Below are 20287 nucleotides of genomic sequence, written 5' to 3'. Positions count from 1 at the left end.
ATTCCAGTTAGGAAAATTATACATTTTGGCAAGTTGGTTTGTAGCAGGCGTTCAAGGCAGTGCAAGGAAGATTCAAGTACATGCTTAGGAACCACACCAATTGTTCTCTTCAGTAACTCAGAAGACAAGGTTCAGAAGGCACGCACAGGCAATCTGAAACTCGGGCCTAGCCTTTTTGCCAAGTGGAGGGTTTGGGTCAGTCACATTCTTTGACATTGGATCCGATTCTCATGTTGGTTTTATTGATTCCACTGTGGAAAAATCTAAAGCTGTCTTAGAATATGTTCAGAAAACAGACTCATCTCAGTGTAAGGTACAAGTAAAATCAACTCTGAAATCTCAACTTCATGTACTCATAAAGGGGATTTTCCTGAGGTTTCAGAGACCTCATGAAGAAAAGAAAAAGAAAACGTACTGGGGGCAGCCAAAATAGCTCAGTTGGGAGAGTGTTAGACTGAAGAAAAGGAAAATAGATACGATGAGAACCCACTGCACAAATTGAATCATTTTTTAGAATTGTTACTAATATAAAGAGAACAGATTTCGTGTATTTCACAGCTACAGTTCTAAGAAGAGAATCATAATTCCCCCCTCCCCCTCTCACTCTCTCAACCCCCTCTTTTCTTCCCTACTTTTCCTTTAAGTTTTACAAAGAAAAGCTTTCAGTCCACTCTATAGTCACAGGCTTAATTTATCACTAACCATATATTCAACAAGTAACAAAGTCGGAAGACTACAGTTCCACACAAGTATACACAAGGCCTAAGAAGAGCAATCATATCACAAAGTATCCATTTTATTCCTAAGTATTTTTTGTATTCTACATCACCTGCCACATAGCAGAGAAAATAAATATATTTGTCTTTTAGGGACTGGCTTGTATCATTAGGCTTAATGGTCCCCACTTGTATCCATTTCTATACAAAAGACAGGATTTCATTCTTTTCTTTTTATGGCTGAGGAGTATTCCACAGTGTGTATATACCACATTTTCTTAATTCCATTATCAGTTGATGGATATCTGGGTTGACTCCACATCTTAGTTGTTGTGAATTCAGCTGCAATAAACATGGGGGTACAGATGACACTTCACATGCTGATTTCATTTTCTTTGGGTTCATTCCCAGGAGTGGAATGGATCAGTCATATGGTAGATCTATTTTCAGATTTCTGAGGAATCTCCATACTGTCTTCCATAATGGTTCTACTAGTTTACATTCCCACAAGCAGTGGGTTAGGGTACCTTTTCCCCACATCATCACCAGCATTGATTGCTTTTTGATTTTTGGATGATAGCCATCTAACTGGGCTGAAGTGAAAAATCATTGTGGCTTTGATTTGCATCTCCCTGCAGACTAGTGATCCTGAGCATCTGTTCACCTGTCTATTGGCCATTTCAATATTTTGAGCAGGAAAATTCCTTTCTAAATTCATTTCAGGTGTTTTATTTTTATTTAAATTCCACTTATATACAAAACATGAGAATTACTTTAAGAGGCGCAAAAAGGATAAGGACAGAAATACTGAAAATCTATCTTGAAAATCAATGATTGAATTTTGCAACTGTGAGACAGTTACAGAATAACTGGATTCAAAATGTTTGTCTTAGGGTAGGTGCCTCGTGGGCAATTTTCTACCAAGGAATTCTATCCTTCCAGGAAAGAAACTGAAGATTTCAAGCACATCGATAACAAGGCGCAAACCTTTTATAAACTATCCTTTGGCGTTAGGTGAAAGGAATTTTAGGGACATTTAAAGGAAGCACGCTCTTGGTACTCTTCAGTAACTCAGATTGCGAGGACAGAAGACGCAGGTGGTCCCTTTACAAGCTCAAGCTTGACTTCTTTTTCCTTTGGAAAGTTCTGGCCAGACACCATACCTTTAATGGGTTCAGACTCCGGTGACAGTGTCATCTTTTCCATTGACGAGAAAACAAAAGTAGTGTTAGTCTATTTTCAGTCACTTTTCAGTATCTGATTGCAGGAGAAGAATTTGTTTGGAATGTAAATATCATTTGCTCCCAATGTGGGTTTCTTTAAGTTCTGAGACATCATCAAACTAAGTATATCAAAGTATGTCTCTGAGAAAATGATGCCCAAGTTGAATACTCATTGTGAATCAAACCAATTCTTGTTTTGAATTGAAAGTTTGAGGTTTAATCCTTGAAATCATTTAAATGAAGAATCTTGTACTTTGGAAAAGTACCCATTAGTTTTCCACAGGGAGCCAAGGATAGAATAACATCATTGACTCATATTGGAGATTGTCTTGCAGTTTCTGAGACATCATGAAGACAAGTTTATGAAAGAACAATTAATGAAAAAATGATTTATAGATGTACTACTTTCTTGAGCAAAACAAATCCCCATCTTTCATTTATTCTAAGGTTTTTATTTTTAACTTTGAGTACTATTTATGTACACAACATACAAAGGTGACATGTTGGTACATGAAGGCACCAAATTTGGAACACTGGCAAGAAGCCTCTATGACATGAGGTCTTTTCTGTTCATCCCTAACACTATTCCCTTTCAAAGGGTTTCAAAGAGCACTGGGACTTGGGATGTGTCAGCTACCACAGAGTACCAAGCCTCGCCGATGCTTCAACAGGAACACACTGATTATATGGGAGAGAGTAACTCAGAAGTGTATGTGGAAATGCATTTCAAAGAATGAACTTGTCTATGCACACACTGTTTCTAGTTGTATCATAAATACCTATAATGAAAAAGTGTGCATTCATCTGAATATGTTTAGCAGCGAAGTCACATACTACTTTAAGTCCACGTTTCCTCAGCACATGAGGCACTCTCATTTGTAAGGGCTACACTTACATTTGGTTAGAAAATGGTTCCATAGACTAGATCAACACACGATCTCTCTGATGCGCACATCATTTGCAAGAGTGGCGTGGTAAGTCAAGTACATCATCTTATCTGTGCTTTGGTCTCAGGACACCATAAAACCTCCTGCTCTGTGCTACCCTTGTGAAGACAGAGCAGGTGGAGTCATGGGAGGGGTGGCATTACTCTTGGGGTTAGCCCTGAGCTACAGGACATCACTCAAGCTTCTCCTGTGACACCTGGCAGGCTTGCGGTCTGGTTCTTAGCAAAGGAGTGAAATTCTCCCAGAGAACCTGGCACGCTGGCCCTAAGATCCCACCTCAGGGAACTCTCACCTGGGCTGGCAGCACTCTGCCCCGCAGTGGCGATGACTTGCCGGGTACTCTCTCCAATGTTTCTTTTGGATTTCATACAGCTCTTCTTAGACTTCTGGTCAACTGCAAATATTCTGGGATAACTTGCAATCAGAAACTCCACGAGGGAAAGCTGTGACACAAAAGGATGAACATGGGGTGCTCTTTTCCACTTGGCCTATTTAGGAGTCACAAGTCCTATGTGAACCGTGACCATCACAAAAATGTGAAATTCTGGATTCTAACAAAAATTTGCACTTGACAGTAACACATACGAACCAGTTTTATCTCTTAAATGACAGTTACACTTCCAAGAATACTATGTAACTTGTCCAAAAACATTTCTCATTAGAAGACCAACATATTTTGTGGCCTAGTTGAATGGCTAATATTTTGATATCACTCGCTTCTTTGGCAAGAATGCAAATCCTGACTTTCACTTTTCCAACACAAACAAACAGGGTACTCATTACCTTTCTCCTTATTTCATCTTCGAGGGCTGGGCTTCTTGAAGTAGATCGCCAGACACACAGAAGGCTCGGGGTGATGCACAAAGCTAACTTTGATGTAGTCATCTGATTGTATGATGCATTACATGAGATTGCATATAATGATGAAAACAAGTGTCTTATGAGAGCTGTGTTAGTTCTGGGCAGATGGGCTAAAAGCCTAAACACAAAAAAATGCAGTCTTATAACAAGTCATTTTCCTCAGGAATTTGTAGATAAAAAAAAGGAAATACAGTAGTTTTAATGCCATTGACATAATCCAATGAAAATACAGACAAAAGGAGCTGTAAGTCTTAAAAAAAATTCCTATGCTTTTTTTGCTGAAATCACAATGTGTTTTCATTTGGGATAACTTTGTAAATATCTAATTGAACACAGGTATATTAAAAACAGATGTTGTGTTACAGAATGTTCTCAGGTGAGAGCTTACTGAGGAAATTCAACAGCAATTAATTGAAAGCATTGCCCTTCTTTGAAAGGTAATAGTACAAGAATGCTGCCTCAAGACAAGAGTCTAAAGCAGTGATGGAACAAACACATCCCGGGCATGAATACATACAAAAGCGCTTGACTGACTTCAATTCTATAAGCACACACAGAGATCTGCACTTAGTTGCTTCTGACAATATGACGGTCAGACCAGTGGTCAACTGTTCTTGTAGCATGTCTCTGACACCAGCGGACTTCCTCCCCACCGATGTCATACATTCAGAATGTGTACAATATCAACAACTCCATAATAACATTTGGGGAGAAATAAGAACTCAATGACAATGGTAGAGTCTACATGTCTTCTGATTCTGGCTGTGGTGTGTGGGACTACAAGAACCCTCTTCACAATGTGCACTCTTCTAGTGGTTCATGCTCGAGAGCAGAAAATCTTTTTCTCAGACTATGTCGGTTGCCTTCTGAGGCATGTCTGGAATGCAGTACCAATTATATAGAATCACCTCTGGATGTCTCTGGCCTCCTCGTCATTCCCTTTATCAAGAACATCCAGCCACTGATCATAGAGGTCGGTTGAAAAGAGAGTGCCAGGAAAGGCTCGAAGACACTCCTTATAGAGATTAAAAAAGAAGTTATATCAATTTGTTGGCAAATATAGACTTGAGAAATTACAAAGAAAACATTTAATTGCAATATTTCATTTAATCTCCGCTTTTTCTCTAGACGTTCAAACTGTGACCTCCATAGAGTTTGGCCTCTAATTCCCACCATTGTGTACATGCAGAAACGGGTGCTTCCATTTCTTCTGACTTACTCTAGAGGTGTACACAGTCTGAGAAGTTTTGGAAGGGAAGAAAAACCTCATCTTATTGTCTCAATCATCTTTTGGAGGGTAGTTATTATGGCATAGTGGATTAATCTGCTGCCAGGGATGCCATCAACTCTTATCAGAGGGTCACTTCAATTCCTGGCTGCTCTACTTCTGATCCAGCACATTGCTAAAGTGCCCGAGAAAGCAGTGGGTAACTGCCCAAGTACTTGGGGCTCTGCCCTACTTCAGAGACCTGAAACAAGTTTTCGGTTCTGGCTTCAGGTTGGCCCAGCCCAACCTGGGCCACTCAGAAAACATGTGGAAGATTGACATCTCTGTATGAGCATGTGTGTGTGTTTGTGTCATTGTAAGCTTATTTATTTATGTAAAAGATGGAGTTGAAACACACACACACAGAGGGAGAGAGGGAGAGAGGGAGAGAGGAGAGAGAGAAAGAAACAGAGAGACAGTGAGGGAAACAGAGACAGAGAGGAATCTTCCATACACGAATTTACTCTGCAAATGTCCACATTGAATCCGGAAGCCAGGAACTCCACCCAGCTCTGCTATGTGAGTGGCAGGGACCACAGTATTTGGGCCATCTTTGGCTGCCTTCCCATGTCCATTCGTGGTAAGTTCATCCAGAACCAAGCAGCTGGGACTCAAATCAGTGCACATACAGGTTGTCTGTGTTGCAGGTAGTAGGTAAATGCACTGTGCTACATTGCCAGACCCATACGTGTCTCTCTCTTTCACTCTGCCATTCAAATATATAAAACAAATCTATATAGTCTTCTTTGCCTATATTTTAGCAAAATAGTACAAACTGACAAATCTGCTTATGGGTCATCCTAAATCATATTATGCACTGTGGACATGTAAACATACATACTTCACATTTTGATTTCAGACTAATCCTTTTAAGTCTTAGCAGCAAAGGTTCCGAACCAAATGAACTAAATATACACACATGTACTCACAGAAAATAGGAAGTAAGGACTGGACATTTTGACTATGTCTGTTCCCTGGGGCAAAATACTCTCCTAATAGCCTCATTCTACTTTCCTTTTCACTAGCTCATTGATCAACTCTTTACAAATATAACCAGAAGATGGTGGGATTTATATTTCCAGTTCATATCCCCTTGCTAGCTTTCTTTCCACTGGTCTCACTATATGGCCCATGACACTTTTCAATAGCAGTGAGTGTAGGAAATGCCTCTCAGTAAGTGTTGTGTTCATAATCCAGACATTGCTCACTCATTCTAGTAGTTCTTGAGTAGTCATTTATGTCATATCCAGTTTGGACTACTGGGGATAGAACAGTGAAGAAAACGGACAAAATCCAAGCCCTCTTATACCCTGACTATGTCACTGGCGTCCAATACTCTCCCACTGTAGTTACAGCCTTTGACTGTTTCCCAAGGAGTATGTCCAGTATGTGTGGAGCTCTGAATGATGGGGAAGTCTGGGATGGCTCAAGAGCAGCTTTGTCTGCTGGGTACTTACTTCCATGCACGTGGGGTATGTGTCCTCTCTTGGCTTTCCCTGTGCTGCAGGATGACTAGACGGGGCATGTTGTGGAAGTCACACTGTGAGCCAAGGAGATCATGTGAAGACGATTTGCTGTTGCACCTCTGCTTCTAGGGAGCTCAATGGCAAATCCAACTCCATGACTGTATTTATGTTTAGCCTGGACCAACTCTCCAGGTGATTCCCATGGTATTTATCAAAAATCAGACTCCAAAGTCCTCAGAGGGGTAACCACTATATCTTGTTGAAAAATGACATCAACTTCATGTACAACAGAAACAACACAAACATGTGACTGTCTAACCTAGTGTATATTTTTATGATCTGAGTGATGTACGTGTGGGCCCGGAAGTCATTACAGAAGTGTAACCATTTAACATGTGGCCAAGCATTGATGGAGGGTAAGGAAAGAGCAAGTGTACTGAGCGTTTCAAAGAATGTAAGGATATTTTTTGTAGTGATTACGGCATTGCCAGATTTTTGTTTCACAGCTGCTGAAATGACCAACAATTCAATTTTCCCTTACAGAAATGTACCTGGATACTTGTGATTTTACCATACAATTTTGAAATACATGTGTATTTTGCATCACCTTGGATTTTAGAATTCTTTGCTCAGGGATGGCACTGTTTCGCAGCAGGTTAACGCCTTGGCCTGAAGTGCCAGAATCCCATATGGTATGGGTGCCGGTTCAAGGCCCGGCTGCTCCTCTTCCGGCCAGGTTCTCTGCTATGGCCTGGGAAAGCAGTGGAAGATGGCCCAAGTCCTTGGGCCCCTGCACCCACGTGGGAGACCCAGAGGAGGCTCCTGGCTCCTGGCTTCAGATCGCTGCAGCTCTGGCCATTGCGGCCAATTGGGGAGTGAACCATCGCATGGAGGACTTCTCTCTCTCTCTCTCTCTGCCTCTCCTCTCTCTGTAATTCTGACTTTCAAATAAATAAAAAAAGAGAATTCTGTGCTCAATGGGCAGAGGCACAGAGAGCGAGACACACATGCACATACACGCACACTGTTCATGAATGAGGAAGAGAGACAGAGAGAGATCCTACATAAATGAATGGCTGCAATATCCAGTTCAGACCCTGGTTGAAGCCAAGAGCATCATCCTTGCCTCTCACATGGGAGGCAAGAACCTCAGTACCTTGGCCATCTTCCACTGCCTTCCCAGATGCATTAACAGGATGCTGGATCAGCAGCACAGCAGCCAGGACTTGAATTGGGGCTCTGATATACGACGCCAGCATTCCAACCCCCAGCATACCCTGCTATGCCAAACACAGGCCCAACATTTTAAAACTTCTAACCTAGCTTTGCCTGCTGCAACACTTTCAAAGTCAGATTCACAAGCTGAGCTTTGTGCTGGGGCTCGTTACTATGTAACTATAACTAGGAGTATTGGCTTAAGTACAATGGAAATGAACATAAGATGCCAACAGTAGTCAAAATGAAGGCAGCTCCAAATAGCAGAGTCCTGACACCACGTGTGAAGCAAAGGCATAAGAGACAGGGGAAAGAATGGCAATGAAAAGAATGGAATTTTCTTGGCATTTGTATGTATTTTTAATTCATTTTAAGAGCAATGTTTGCTTATTGTGGAAAATACCTAGAATGGTTTTCAAAATTTCAAATAAAGTTTCTTTGGGAAACTCTGATGTCATTAGGAAGACACTGTCAAATCTGGCAAATGCAGGAGATTTGTACTGGCCAAAATTCTATATGAATAACCAGGGTTTATTTGGAAGATGCTTGGGCAATTATAACTATGCTAGCATAATTCTACATGGAGCATTCAGATGAGGACAGCAAGCATGGAGTCTGAAGACTGGGAAAGCTATCTAACAAGCAGAGTCTGTCCAATGAAGGGAGTAGCTGCCTACAACCTGGAGTTTCTGATGTGTTTTTCAGTTTCTCAGACGCTTAACTGATTAGGCCTACTGCTCTTCTTGAGATGTCACGAGGAATGAAACCCATCACACAGCTTCCATATTGTGCATAGATGATGCCAGAATCCCCCTACCTTTAACAGTGTTGCTAACACAAGTGGCGATTCATTGCCCCAGTCGCCTCTATCTCCTGTGTTAAATCTTTCCTTTAGGGCTATAAATGACTTTATGTCACCAACTTTTTGAAAAATATTCTCTGTCTTTGGCCCTTTCTGCTTGATAATACGAATCACTTCCTGTGGAAAAGAAAAAGGAAAACTAATTAAAGGACATTTCATATCCACAAGCCCAGAACAAAAGCTAGCCCCCTGTAGAGAAGAGTATGGGAACTGACACAGCAGCAGCTGAAGTGAGGGAAGAAAATTTTGTTCAGTGTCTCTAAATATATGTTCAACCCATCCATCTGATCTGTGTCCACCCACTAAATTGTTTTGAATGCTGGCTTTAACCTAGTTTCCTTTTCAAGGAATGAAACTTGTACACCAAACTTCTCTGCTTCAAGCTTTTAGTGAATCACTCTCTCCTGTTTTACCATGCTGTTCTCATTATTTCCTAGTACTGATGGCCTTTCCCAACTAGGAAAATCTCGTTGCCACACTTGTTGCCAAACTTGTTGACTTTCATGTCCTTCTGCCTCATCTTCATGCCAAGAGGGGAACAGGAGTGTCACAGTCAGGTATCTCCAGGAATCTGTCATCTATTAGGTCCCTTACTTTTCATGAGACCTTGGGCATAGGACATCACCTTACTCATGCTTTCCTTTTATCCATGAATGATGTCACAGTGATGAGGATCCTAGCAACTCCTTCAACTTGTGAATGCTGCAAGGGCTGGGGCACCATCTAGCATGGAACTAACTTGATACATTCCTCCCCACCTCGCAAAAAATGCCCTACATCTAGCATAGTGTATGTAGATGTGCTGGACAATCAATGTGCCAACTCTTAAATGCCCTCCTGGGAAATAACATAGGCCACGTTCTGTGGCTTTCCTCTGACACATTCTCTTATGATAGAAGGATACATAAATGGCAGGTGATCCATCTAATCATCTGAAATACAAACCACACCCACAGTGAGGGACGTTGAGTTCTAAGTTTGAGTCATCTAGACAAAAAGGAAATGAAGGAACACTTCAAGGAAGAGGCTAAAAGGGGAACATGGGGGGATGTCGACTCCAAGAGATTCAGAAACATTCCTTTTGCTGTGTGTGAGCAGGTGACTGGGTAACATCGCTGAAACCAGCAGAATAAACGGAACGGTTCTTTCTCCTGTTGCCTTTGAAGTAAGACCACGATAACTGAGCTGACTGTTCTTCTTTGAGGTCACATTAAGAAGGCATGTCAGCCAAAGCCAGGGACTGACAAATGATGGCCTCATTTGAAACACTTTTGGATGATGACACCAAGCCCTCAGAACGCTCACTCCTGAGGAGGGCTTCAGAAGATCAAAATGATACCTACCCAGAGTGTGAGGGTCAGGTCCTCAACACCAGACACTCTCAGGAGTGTTGGCACCGAAATAGCAGGAGGGGAGTCCTGGGGCAGGTCATTATGGCTTCTGGTAATGCCCCAGCAAGACAGACAGTTTGTGGGAAAGCCTGAGGAGAAAGTGAGACCATTAGCTGTAGAGGATCATTGACAGATTCTGTTTCCACCCTTTCCATTTGACAGGTGACTGTTTCCAGCCTTAGAAAAGACAGAAACTGATCCATTTGTGGTGTACAAGAGCTTACGATCTGAAATTGGCTAGTACCATCCACGTGACGTTCATGAACTTTTCTTCCCAATTTCCTATAAGCTGGCAGTTAGAATCAGGTGTTTAGCCTAATTGTTAAGATGCCCTAGGCTCATATCAGAGCATCTGGACCTGATGTCCATCTTTGGCTCCCAATTCCAGCTTCTTGCAAATGCAGGCCCTCTGAGGCAGTATGCATGGCTAACAAATTTGGGTTCCTACCTCTCACAAGCACAACATGGAATAAGTTCCCAAATTCCAGCTCTAGTCCTGCCTGTCACAAAGGAGACATGATGTAAATACCAGATTCCAGTTCTGTCCCTGGCCCATGGCCACGGCTGACATTTAGGGAGTGAATCAGAGGATAGGAAACTCAACTCAACTCTTCTCTTCTTTTCTCTCTCTCTCTCTCCTTCTCTTGTGCATGTGTGTGATGGTCTCTCAAATCAAACAATCAATTCATCAACCAGAAATGAAATATAAAGACTTGAGGAAGCTGCTCAGGTTCAATTCTGGCAGTGCTACCTACAGTTTTTGCTTTTTATTTTTTTGCATAATGAGACACCTCACATTGAGTTATACACATCCTCTTAAGTTTACCCAGTGGAGTCAGGTGTCAGAACTCATTTGAAAAGCAAAAAAATACAGTTGACATTCAAACTAAGTGGAGTCTCATAATCTACTTCATGCTAAGTCACCTTTCCCTATGAGATTTCCTGTTTGGTAGTCTGAATGCCCAACCACCAGCAACTCACTCCCATCAAAGAGATCTGCACTTCATGACACAAGCTCCCTGATATCACTCAACCAGCCTCTACCTCCCTCACTCTTCAGGGTTACAAAGCTTAACCTGTTCCCCAGGTGATTTGATTTCACCTTCTTCACTTGGTTCCCAAATGAGTGGCAGGATCCCGTGGGGCCTTGTTCCTTGTGCCACCCTGCCAAGCTATACAGCCTATATTTTAGCTACCCATCAAGCTCTGCCAGCTGAACGCTGAAGAGGAATTTTCCACAGAAAAGAGGATCACCAAGGAAAACATGAGTTTGGAGTATCTACTGCTCAGCTGTGCACGTTTTCTTAAGAAGGCACCTAAACTTTTCTTCTTAAATGACCGATTTATGCTGAATATCATAAAAGGCACCAGAGGAGTCAAGGTGCAGTGTGATAGACAGATGGGTGAAGTTGCCAAAAACAATCTGTTTTTGTTTTTTTGTTTTTTTGTTTTTTTTAAGATTAATTTTGACAGAATTACAGAGAGAGGTAGAGACAGAGAAAGGACTTCCATCCACTGGTTCACTCCCCAGATGGCCACAACGGCTAGAGCTATGCTGACCCGAAGCCAGGAGCCAGGAGCTTTTTCTGGGTCTCCCACATGGGTGCAGGGGCCCAAGGACTTGGGTCATCTTCTTCTGCTTTCCCAGGCCATAGCACAGAGCTGGATCAGAAGAGGAGCAGCCGGGACAAGAACTGGTGCCCATATGGGACAGCTGCGCTTCAGGCCAGGGCTTTAACCCGCTGTGCCACAGCACCGGCCCCCTCCCCAAATATCATTCATCAGCCATCTTCTTGGCATTTCTGGGCCCCTGAATGCATCACCATCAGACAAACAAGGGAGGGCAATCCTCATGGTGCTATATCACTGAGGAAGCCAGGATAGGCTCCAAGATGTGCCACTTCATCAGCCAGTCCAGTTACTCAATTCTTTGGACTTTCCTTTGACTCAACTTGTTTAAGAATGATGCTATCTACACCTCATTGCACTAATATAATGTATTACTCAGCATGGCACACAACTCATCACAACCGTGAAGAGAATTACTTTCTTCTGTAATCATTTACAATCAAATGGTGTAAGGGATCCCACACATCAGTTTCCTCACCCTAAAGTAAACTTTATCTCCATTCTCTTTCTGGTTAGTTAGTACTCTCCAGATAGCATGCAGTCACAAAGTAATCCAACACCAAGCATTCAAAATTCCACCTTTTAAAAGGAGACAAGAAAAAAGCAAATGCCATCTCAAATGCAGGAGGCTGCTCATACATACTACCATATCCAACTCTTTGTTTAAAACAGGCAAGAATACATGGTTTAACTCGTGCGCAACCTGGTACACCTAGGACTCACCTGATTTCATTATTTAAAAATCTATTGGGACATAATCCACTACTTAGTTGTCACACAGCTAAGCAATGAAGCATCATGCTCCATACCTTGATATGAATCTATACATCCAGAACATATGGGAACAGAGAGAGATGAGTGCCATTACAATCTTTCTCAAACAAAAATACTTTCGGTGCTTAGCTGAGGCTTTCATAAGGTACATTATTTACTGAGAGCGCATGCTGCTTCTGTGACCAATGGAAACAGCAGCCATTTTCCATGAGACACGTTGCATAATTCAACAAGCTCACTTCAAAAACACTGAGCCTTTCTGACACTCCTGGCGATACTTCTGGTGGTGGCATTCTCTTGCCCAAATGGGGGTTGTGGATGTTTACAAAGTTCAGATTCACAATCTTGCATAGGAGCAACATTTATAGAATATTGCTATATGCTCAAAATTACAACCAAAAACACATTTATAAGCTATATAAATCACAGAATATCCTCACAAGAAAAGTACGAACACCATTCACAGTGGAAATCATTATATTCTTGCCACAATATTTCCCACCTTACTAAAAACTGTTCTTCAGAGAAAGGTCTCTCAAAAGAATATTGACAAGTAGGGAGAGACTGGAAAGCAAAAAGCTGAAACATCCCTGATCGTAACTGTTCAGTCCATGTCTGGTCTAGATATGCATCTGAAGCCTGGAGGAAGTCAGCATGCCGTGGGCATAATGAAGAGATCAATTCAGGAAGCAACCCCCTAGCCACTTCAGCCCAAGCCAGAAGAGATCCAAATTCAATGCCACAGTTTCTCACCATCCTGGAGATCTTCCATATAAGGTAAGTCTAAGGCATGCAGTACATTGATTACTTCCTGCTCTCACTCCAGGTTCAGGGTTACCCTCTGGAATGCTTAGTCTTCATTTCCAGGCCTTCACACATGATGCTCTTCATTGTAAAGATTTATTTGTAATACAGAATAACACACAGAGAAAGACATCTTTCATCACTGTTTTTTTCTCAAATGGCCACAACAACCAGGGACAGGGCTGGAGATTAGAACTCCACCTGGGTCTCCCACATGCGAGACAAAGGACCCAGGTATTTGGGTCATTTTCTGCTTCCTTCCCAGGCACATTCTGATAAAGCCAGCGAGCTTCATCCGAACTGGGAGAGCCAGGACTCAAGCCAATGCTCTGATGTGGATTGCAGGATGCAGCTTAACCCACTGTACCATGATGCCAGGCCACAAGAAACTTCTCTCTACAGACACATAAGTTTGTGCATGCATTATTTTATGGAGCAAATGCTCAGGGTATCCAGAGGAGACAAAAGTTCTAATGTAGAAGAACCACCACAATCCTCCTGGAAGTGAGATGGGTTCTGACTTTGAACAGTTTCTCTAAGCCTGGTTCTTGGTGAGTACTGGGTCCCTGTACTTATGCACACCTCCTCCCTCATGGAGAACAGCTCTCTGTCATGAATTTTTTTCTCAGGAATGCATGGATGAGCAGAGAGCAGAACCCTGCTGGAAATTAGACTTACCACACCGGCGCTGCCTTTTAGCCGTGTGCCTGGGCTTCAACACGAACTGGATCCCTCCATCAGACAAGATCTCCAGAACGGGATCCTCCATGCTCAGGGCGGAGGTGGACTTCCCCGGTTCCTGATTATGAAAGGCAGCTCGATGGTAGCTTGCTTGGATAGCATATGGACACTCATGCCCTAGGCAGAGAAAAATCTCAATACACATCAGGCTGATGGTGACAGGTATGATCAAACATGCCTTGTTGTCAGTGTGGGTACAGCACCGGGGACAGCTCAAGTTCTCCTGGGGCTTCTGCAAGGAAGAGAGCTGTGTCTTGGGAGTGAGCATCAGGTGTGCTCTCTCTGGGGAGGCACTGCATAAAGCAGGCACCCAGGCAGAGGACCTTTCCAACGCAAACAGAAGTAGTAGCCCATTGCCTAGCTTAGAAGACCAAGATCCCTCAGTGCACTGCACACTGATGACTTGTTATTTCCGTTGTAAAGTAGAAGGCCTGCTAAAATCTGCCTTGACTCCAACTAGATTTTTAACGTCCTCATATGAGTAAACATGAGTAAACATCAGTGGTCTGCATTTTTTAAATGATTGGGCCATATATGTCATGAGTTGCTGTAACCTAGAATCTCTCTCCCACGATGTTAGATCATGAAAAGAGACTTCATTTCTCTGTCAGTTTTATAGCCTGTGATTCTCAAGAGCACTGGGGCCATGGTCTGCTGTTACACTTCCCTCCTACTTTGGCCCTCTCGGGAGCCCCTCACAGCTCACTAGCTGAGGGAGTGCTGCAGAGTGTTAGAGACCCAGAGCCATCCTACCAACTGATGTTCACGGAGTACATGTAATGTCATTGCTTTCCTCTCTCATTTTTAAATTGCTGGCAACCCAAGAAATTCTCAAGATCCTCTGCTACTGGTGGGTATTAGCAATTGGGATGTCCATGAAGACACCTCTGTCCCACATTGGACCACCTGGTTTGGTCCTTGATCATGGATCCTGACTGAAGCTCTCTGCAAATGCAGATCAGACCCTAAGATGCAGAGCTGTTGTCTTGAACACTGATGTTCCTGCCACTCACGTGCAAGACTGGACTGATGACCTGCCTTCTGGCTCCTGGCCCTTGCCCTAGGACACCTCCAATCTTCGTGGACCTTTAAGGATAGAACTAGCAATTTAACATTCTGTGTCTATTTTTGCCTCTCAAAAACTAAACTTCGAACATGTTTTCACGATTCTGTGCTGTCAAAGGGATTTTCTTTTCAACAACAAAGTGAAAGCTCCCTTTATTCAATTTCTGACATATTAGTTAAATTTTCCATTTCATGGGACATTAATACCCTGTTCAGAGCAAGAATTATAGCAACTTGTCTCTTTCATGGTAAAAGAAGCTTCTACAACTGCAATATTAACAAAACCAAACCATCGGCATAACCAGGACAGAAAAAGATGATCAGGAACTGAGAGCATATTAAACACACATCCATAATGACCGCTAGGAGTCACCAACGACAGATACACTCTTAGGATTTCTTGGAGCCAGTCACAGTGCATGCCATTGTTCGGGTCCAAATCATCCTCCAGAAAAAACATTTTACATAAACAAATGCCATCTACTCAATAAATTCATTTACAGTATTTGATTTGCACACTAACTCTACTGCTATCTTTATTTTAATTTTTTTTTATTTTTTGACAGACGGAGTGGACAGTGAGAGAGAGAGACAGAGAGGAAGGTCTTCCTTTTTGCCATTGGTTCACCCTCCAATGGCCGCCGTGGCCAGCGCGCTGCGGCTGGCGCACCGCACTGATCCGATGGCAGGAGCCAGGTACTTATCCTGGTCTCCCATGGGGTGCGGGGCCCAAGAACTTGGGCCATCCTCCACTGCACTCCCTGGCCACAGCAGAGAGCTGGCCTGGAAGAGGGGCAACCGGGACAGAATCCGGCGCCCTGACCGGGACTAGAACCCGCTGTGCCGGCACCGCAAGGCGGAGGATTAGCCTAGTGAGCCATGGCGCCGGCCTCTATTGCTATCTTGTTACAAAGATGTCAAAATTAAGGAGAAACATCATAAAATCGGTGGTTGGCTTTTGTCCTCAGATGTATTTAGCAATTCCTGAATTTTGAGACTGACAAAGTACATTCAGAAAGAACAGAAACTTTATTTTCAAATTTTGTAAGTGACTTGAAAACATTATAAATTACACATTAGTTCCTTTACATGACTGTTGAAAGAAGAATAGGAAGATTGCCCAGGTAAGTAATACTGTTTGATTTTCATAGAAATCACCAGCATTATATTACAAAGTCTATGACAAATAGTATGCCTCCCTTCCTTTCCAGGGCTTGTTTCTATGAGAGACACTGAAACACATGATGATTCATGAATGGTTTCTTCTTTATATAGGTTAATTCAACAACTATTTTAGGAGAAGTATAATGTTTTTATCAACAACCTCAAGATCAAGTGCTAGAAAATTCAACAAAAAGAATGGCTGAACTGTACATGTTTGTTAATCAAAAAACCTTTTAGGAGTTTGAATGTGATTATCTTAATTTTTAATCATGCTCAAATAACTTCTTGACATAATTTCACAATAAATATATATGTGTTTGCAGATGACATGCATGCATGTATACACACACACACACACACACACACACACATTCATAAACACAGGGGAACCAGAAACTCCACTAAAAGACTACTGGAACTCATAAGAGAGCTTGGTAAAGTTGCAGGATATAAAATCAATGCAAAAAAGTAATAGACTTTGTGTACCCAGACAATGCCAAGCCTGACAAAGAACTGGTAAGATCAGTCCCATTCACAATAGCTACAAAAATGTCAACACCTTGAAATAAACTGAACCAAGAAGGTGAAAGATCTCTACAATGAAAATTATTGAGCATTAAAGAAATAGAAAACAGACAAAAATGGAAAAATCTTCCATGTTCATGGATCAGAAGACTTATCATCATAATGTCCATATGACAGAAAGAAATTTACAGATTCAATGTGATCCAATGAAAATACCAAAGGCATTCTCCTCAGATCTAGAGACTATGATGCTAAAATTCATACAGAAAAACAAGAGAGCCCAACAAGCTCAAACAATACTAAACAACAAAAGCAAAACTGGGAGCATTACAATACTAGATTTAAAAGCATACTACAGGGGCCAGCACTGTGGTGCAGTGGGTTAACACCCTGGCCTAAAGTGCCGGAATCCCATATGGATGCCGGTTCAAGACCCCGCTGCTGCACTTCCAATCCAGCTCTCTGCTATGGCCTGGAGAAGCAGCAGAAGATGGCCCAAGTCCTTGGGCTCCTGCACCCACGTAGGAGACCTGGAAGAAGCTACTGGCTCCTGGCTTTGGATCAGCACAGCGCCGGCCGTTGTGGCCAACTGGGGAGTGAACCATCGGATGGAAGATCTCTCTCTTTCTCTGCCCCTCCTCTCTCTGTGAAACTCTGACTTTCAAATAAGTAAATAAATAAATAAATCTTTTTTTAAAAAAGCATACTACTATAATCAAAACAGCTTGGATCTGACACTAAAATAAATACATAGATCAATGAAACAGAATAGAATCTTCATAAACCAATCCAACATGTACAACCAACTAATCTTTGGACAAATGAGCTAAAATCAATACCTACAGAATGGTCAGTATCTTCAACAAATGGTGCTGGAAAGTTGTATATACATGTGCAGAAGTATGAGGTAAGAACCCTACCTATATACCTATATACCCTATACAAAAGTCCACTCAAAATGGATCAAGAATCTCAATCTATGACATGATACCATCAAACTGCTAGAGAACATTGGAGAACCTCTGCAAGACACTGGCATAGGCAAACACCTCTTGAAAAAGACCCTGGAAGCAAGGAGATCAAAGCAAAAATACACAAATGGGATTACATCAAAGTAAGAAGCTTCTACAAAGGAAACACTCAACAAAGTGAAGAAGCAACCGACAGAATGGAATAAAACACTGGCAAACTATACAACAGATAAAGGATCAAGATCCAGAATCTATAAAGAGCTCAAGAAACTCAACAACAACAAAACAAGCAACCCAGCTACAAAATGCTCAAAGGACTTGAACAGGCATTTTTCAAAAGAGGACATTCACGTGGCCAAGAGACACAAGAAAAATCCTCAGGATCACTAGCTACCAGAGACATGCAAACAAAACCACCATGAGGTTTCACCTTACCTTAATTAAATTGGCTTTCATGCAGAAATCAACAAACAATAAATGTTGGTGAGGACGTAGGAAAAAGGTACCCTAATACACATCTGTGGAAATGTAGATTAATACAGCCATTATGGAACACAGTATGAAGATTCCTCAAAAACAGGAAAATAGACCTATCATGTGACCCAGCCATCCCACACCTGGGAATTTACCAAGGGAAAGGAAATCAGTGCACGAAAGAGTTATCTGTACCCCCATGTTTATTGTCGCTCAATTGCACAATAGCTAGGATATAAAATCAACCCAACTGTCCATCAACCAATGACTGGATAAAGAAAATGTGCTATATACATACTATTCAACCACAAAAAAGAACAACATTCTGTCTTTTGCAAGAAAATGGATGCATCGGAAAACCATTATATTTAAATAAGCCAGTCCCAAAAAGACAAATATCATATGCTTTCCTTGATCTGTGGTACCAAATAGAGTACAAAAATTTAATGTATATGAGTAAAATTCACATTTTGAGATGTGATTATTGTTTAAAGCCCTTGTCTGTAAATAATAACCTGTTCCTCTACTATTTAGAACAGTGTTGTTGTTCTTTCTTACTACTGGTAAATTTTTTACTTAGTGGAGGGTTAAGCATATGATTTTAAAGTAAACTGAAAGTATGTTATTATAAAACTTAAAAGAAAGAATAAGAAAGGAAGGAGGAGGGAGAGTGGTATACTTGGACATAGACCTGACAGATTTTGCAAGACTTAAAAATAGAGATTACCTATGAGACTAGAAATGGAAAGGGGAATACAAACCAGTATATGGGCATCAATCAAATGTTTGGAGAGATGAAATTCGACCCCATTTTCATTTCATTACAAAAAAAGAAAAAAAAAAGGACTATTCCAAGACAGTTGTGCTATCCACATGGAAAAGCAGAGAATAAAACTTCAGTTTCTTTTTCAACTACAACTTAAATTGCTGTATGAAGATATGTTGTCAGGCACCCAGGGTAGAGTATACACTTGGCAATTCCTTTTATAAATGAGTACTGACTACATGAGGTTGTTTTCTCCCTTGTAAAGATATTTAAGCTTAAGAACAAACAATGCATAGTCTGGAAATTAATAGTTACCATTTTGAAGCAATACATTTCATTTTTTATTTTGCTGGACACTTACCGATGAGCGGGTAAGAGGTCTTTCTCTGGTTTGAATAGACCCACAATTGGTAGTCCATTTCTGAGCCCTTAGAGACAAAAAGAACTAAGTATCACAAGTCTTTGTCAGGGCATACTTCAAGGATGTATTTCTTTTGTTTTTTAGAAAACTTTAATAAGTATAAATTTTGAAAGCATTTTCCCCCCATAACCACCCTCCCACTCGCAAACCATCCCATCTCCTACTCCCTCTCCCAACCAACTCTTCAGTAAGATTCATTTTTAATTCTCTTTATATACAGAAGATCAACTTAGTATATACTAAGTAAAGATTTCAACACTTTGTACCCACACAGACATACAAAGCATAAAGTACTGTTTGAAGATAAGTCTTACCATTCATTCACATAGTACAACACATTAAAAACACAGATCCTACATGGGCAGCAAGTGCACAGTGACTCCTATTATTGATTTAACAGTTGACACTCTTATTTATGACGTCAGTAATCACCCGAGGCTCTTGTCATGAGCTGCCAAGGCTATGGAAACCTCTTGGGTTCACAAACTCCGGCCTTATTAGACAAGGCCAGAGTCAAAGTGAAAGTTCTCTCCTCCCTTCAGAGAAAGGTGCCTCCTTCTTTGATGGCCTGTTCTTTCCACTGGGATCTCACTCACAGAGATCTTCCATTTAGGTCATTTTTTTTGCCACAGTGTCTTGGCTTTCCATGCCTGAGAAACTCTCATGGGCTTTTTAGCCAGATCAAGGATGTATTTCTTTAGCATTTCTACATTTCCAAACAAGAAAATAATTGGGACCAGTGCCAATGCTATTCGAGTTAACAGGACTGACCGAAATAACTTCGGTCCCTTTCTGAGCCTCCAAGACTACACCCCAGATTCATGCCATATGACTTTTGACAAGGATCACAATGCTATTATCCCAAGTGACCTAAGGAATAAAGAATCATATTTATGCCACTTCACTAGTAAAGGTAAGTCTAATCCTGATCATTCCACTCTCAGCTATCTCCAGTCTCTTTGAAGAATGCTGTGTTTTACTGGATTTAGCTGGCTTTCTATCATC

The 20287-nt window shown here is 41.6% G+C and overlaps 1 protein-coding gene across 2 annotated transcripts in view; it reads right to left on the bottom strand.

Annotated features, from left to right (window-relative positions):
* LOC138843586 (rho GTPase-activating protein 20-like) overlaps positions 1–20287 on the bottom strand; it is a 107086-nt gene that overhangs the window by 67684 nt on the left and 19115 nt on the right. For both annotated transcript variants that reach the window (XM_070048209.1, XM_070048210.1), the window contains exons 7-13: positions 19223–19289; positions 13834–14013; positions 9901–10037; positions 8513–8674; positions 4656–4762; positions 3670–3865; positions 3179–3329 (exon numbers count right to left, since the gene is read on the bottom strand). In XM_070048209.1, coding sequence (XP_069904310.1) covers positions 3179–3329; positions 3670–3865; positions 4656–4762; positions 8513–8674; positions 9901–10037; positions 13834–14013; positions 19223–19289 — 1000 coding nt within the window. The remainder of the gene's footprint in view (positions 1–3178; positions 3330–3669; positions 3866–4655; positions 4763–8512; positions 8675–9900; positions 10038–13833; positions 14014–19222; positions 19290–20287) is intronic.

The sequence above is a fragment of the Oryctolagus cuniculus genome, chromosome 8 (assembly GCF_964237555.1).
Source record: "Oryctolagus cuniculus chromosome 8, mOryCun1.1, whole genome shotgun sequence".
Classification (NCBI taxonomy): Eukaryota; Metazoa; Chordata; class Mammalia; order Lagomorpha; family Leporidae; genus Oryctolagus; species Oryctolagus cuniculus.
Note: the sequence above shows the minus strand (reverse complement) of the source record. Positions and strands in the feature narration are given on the sequence as shown.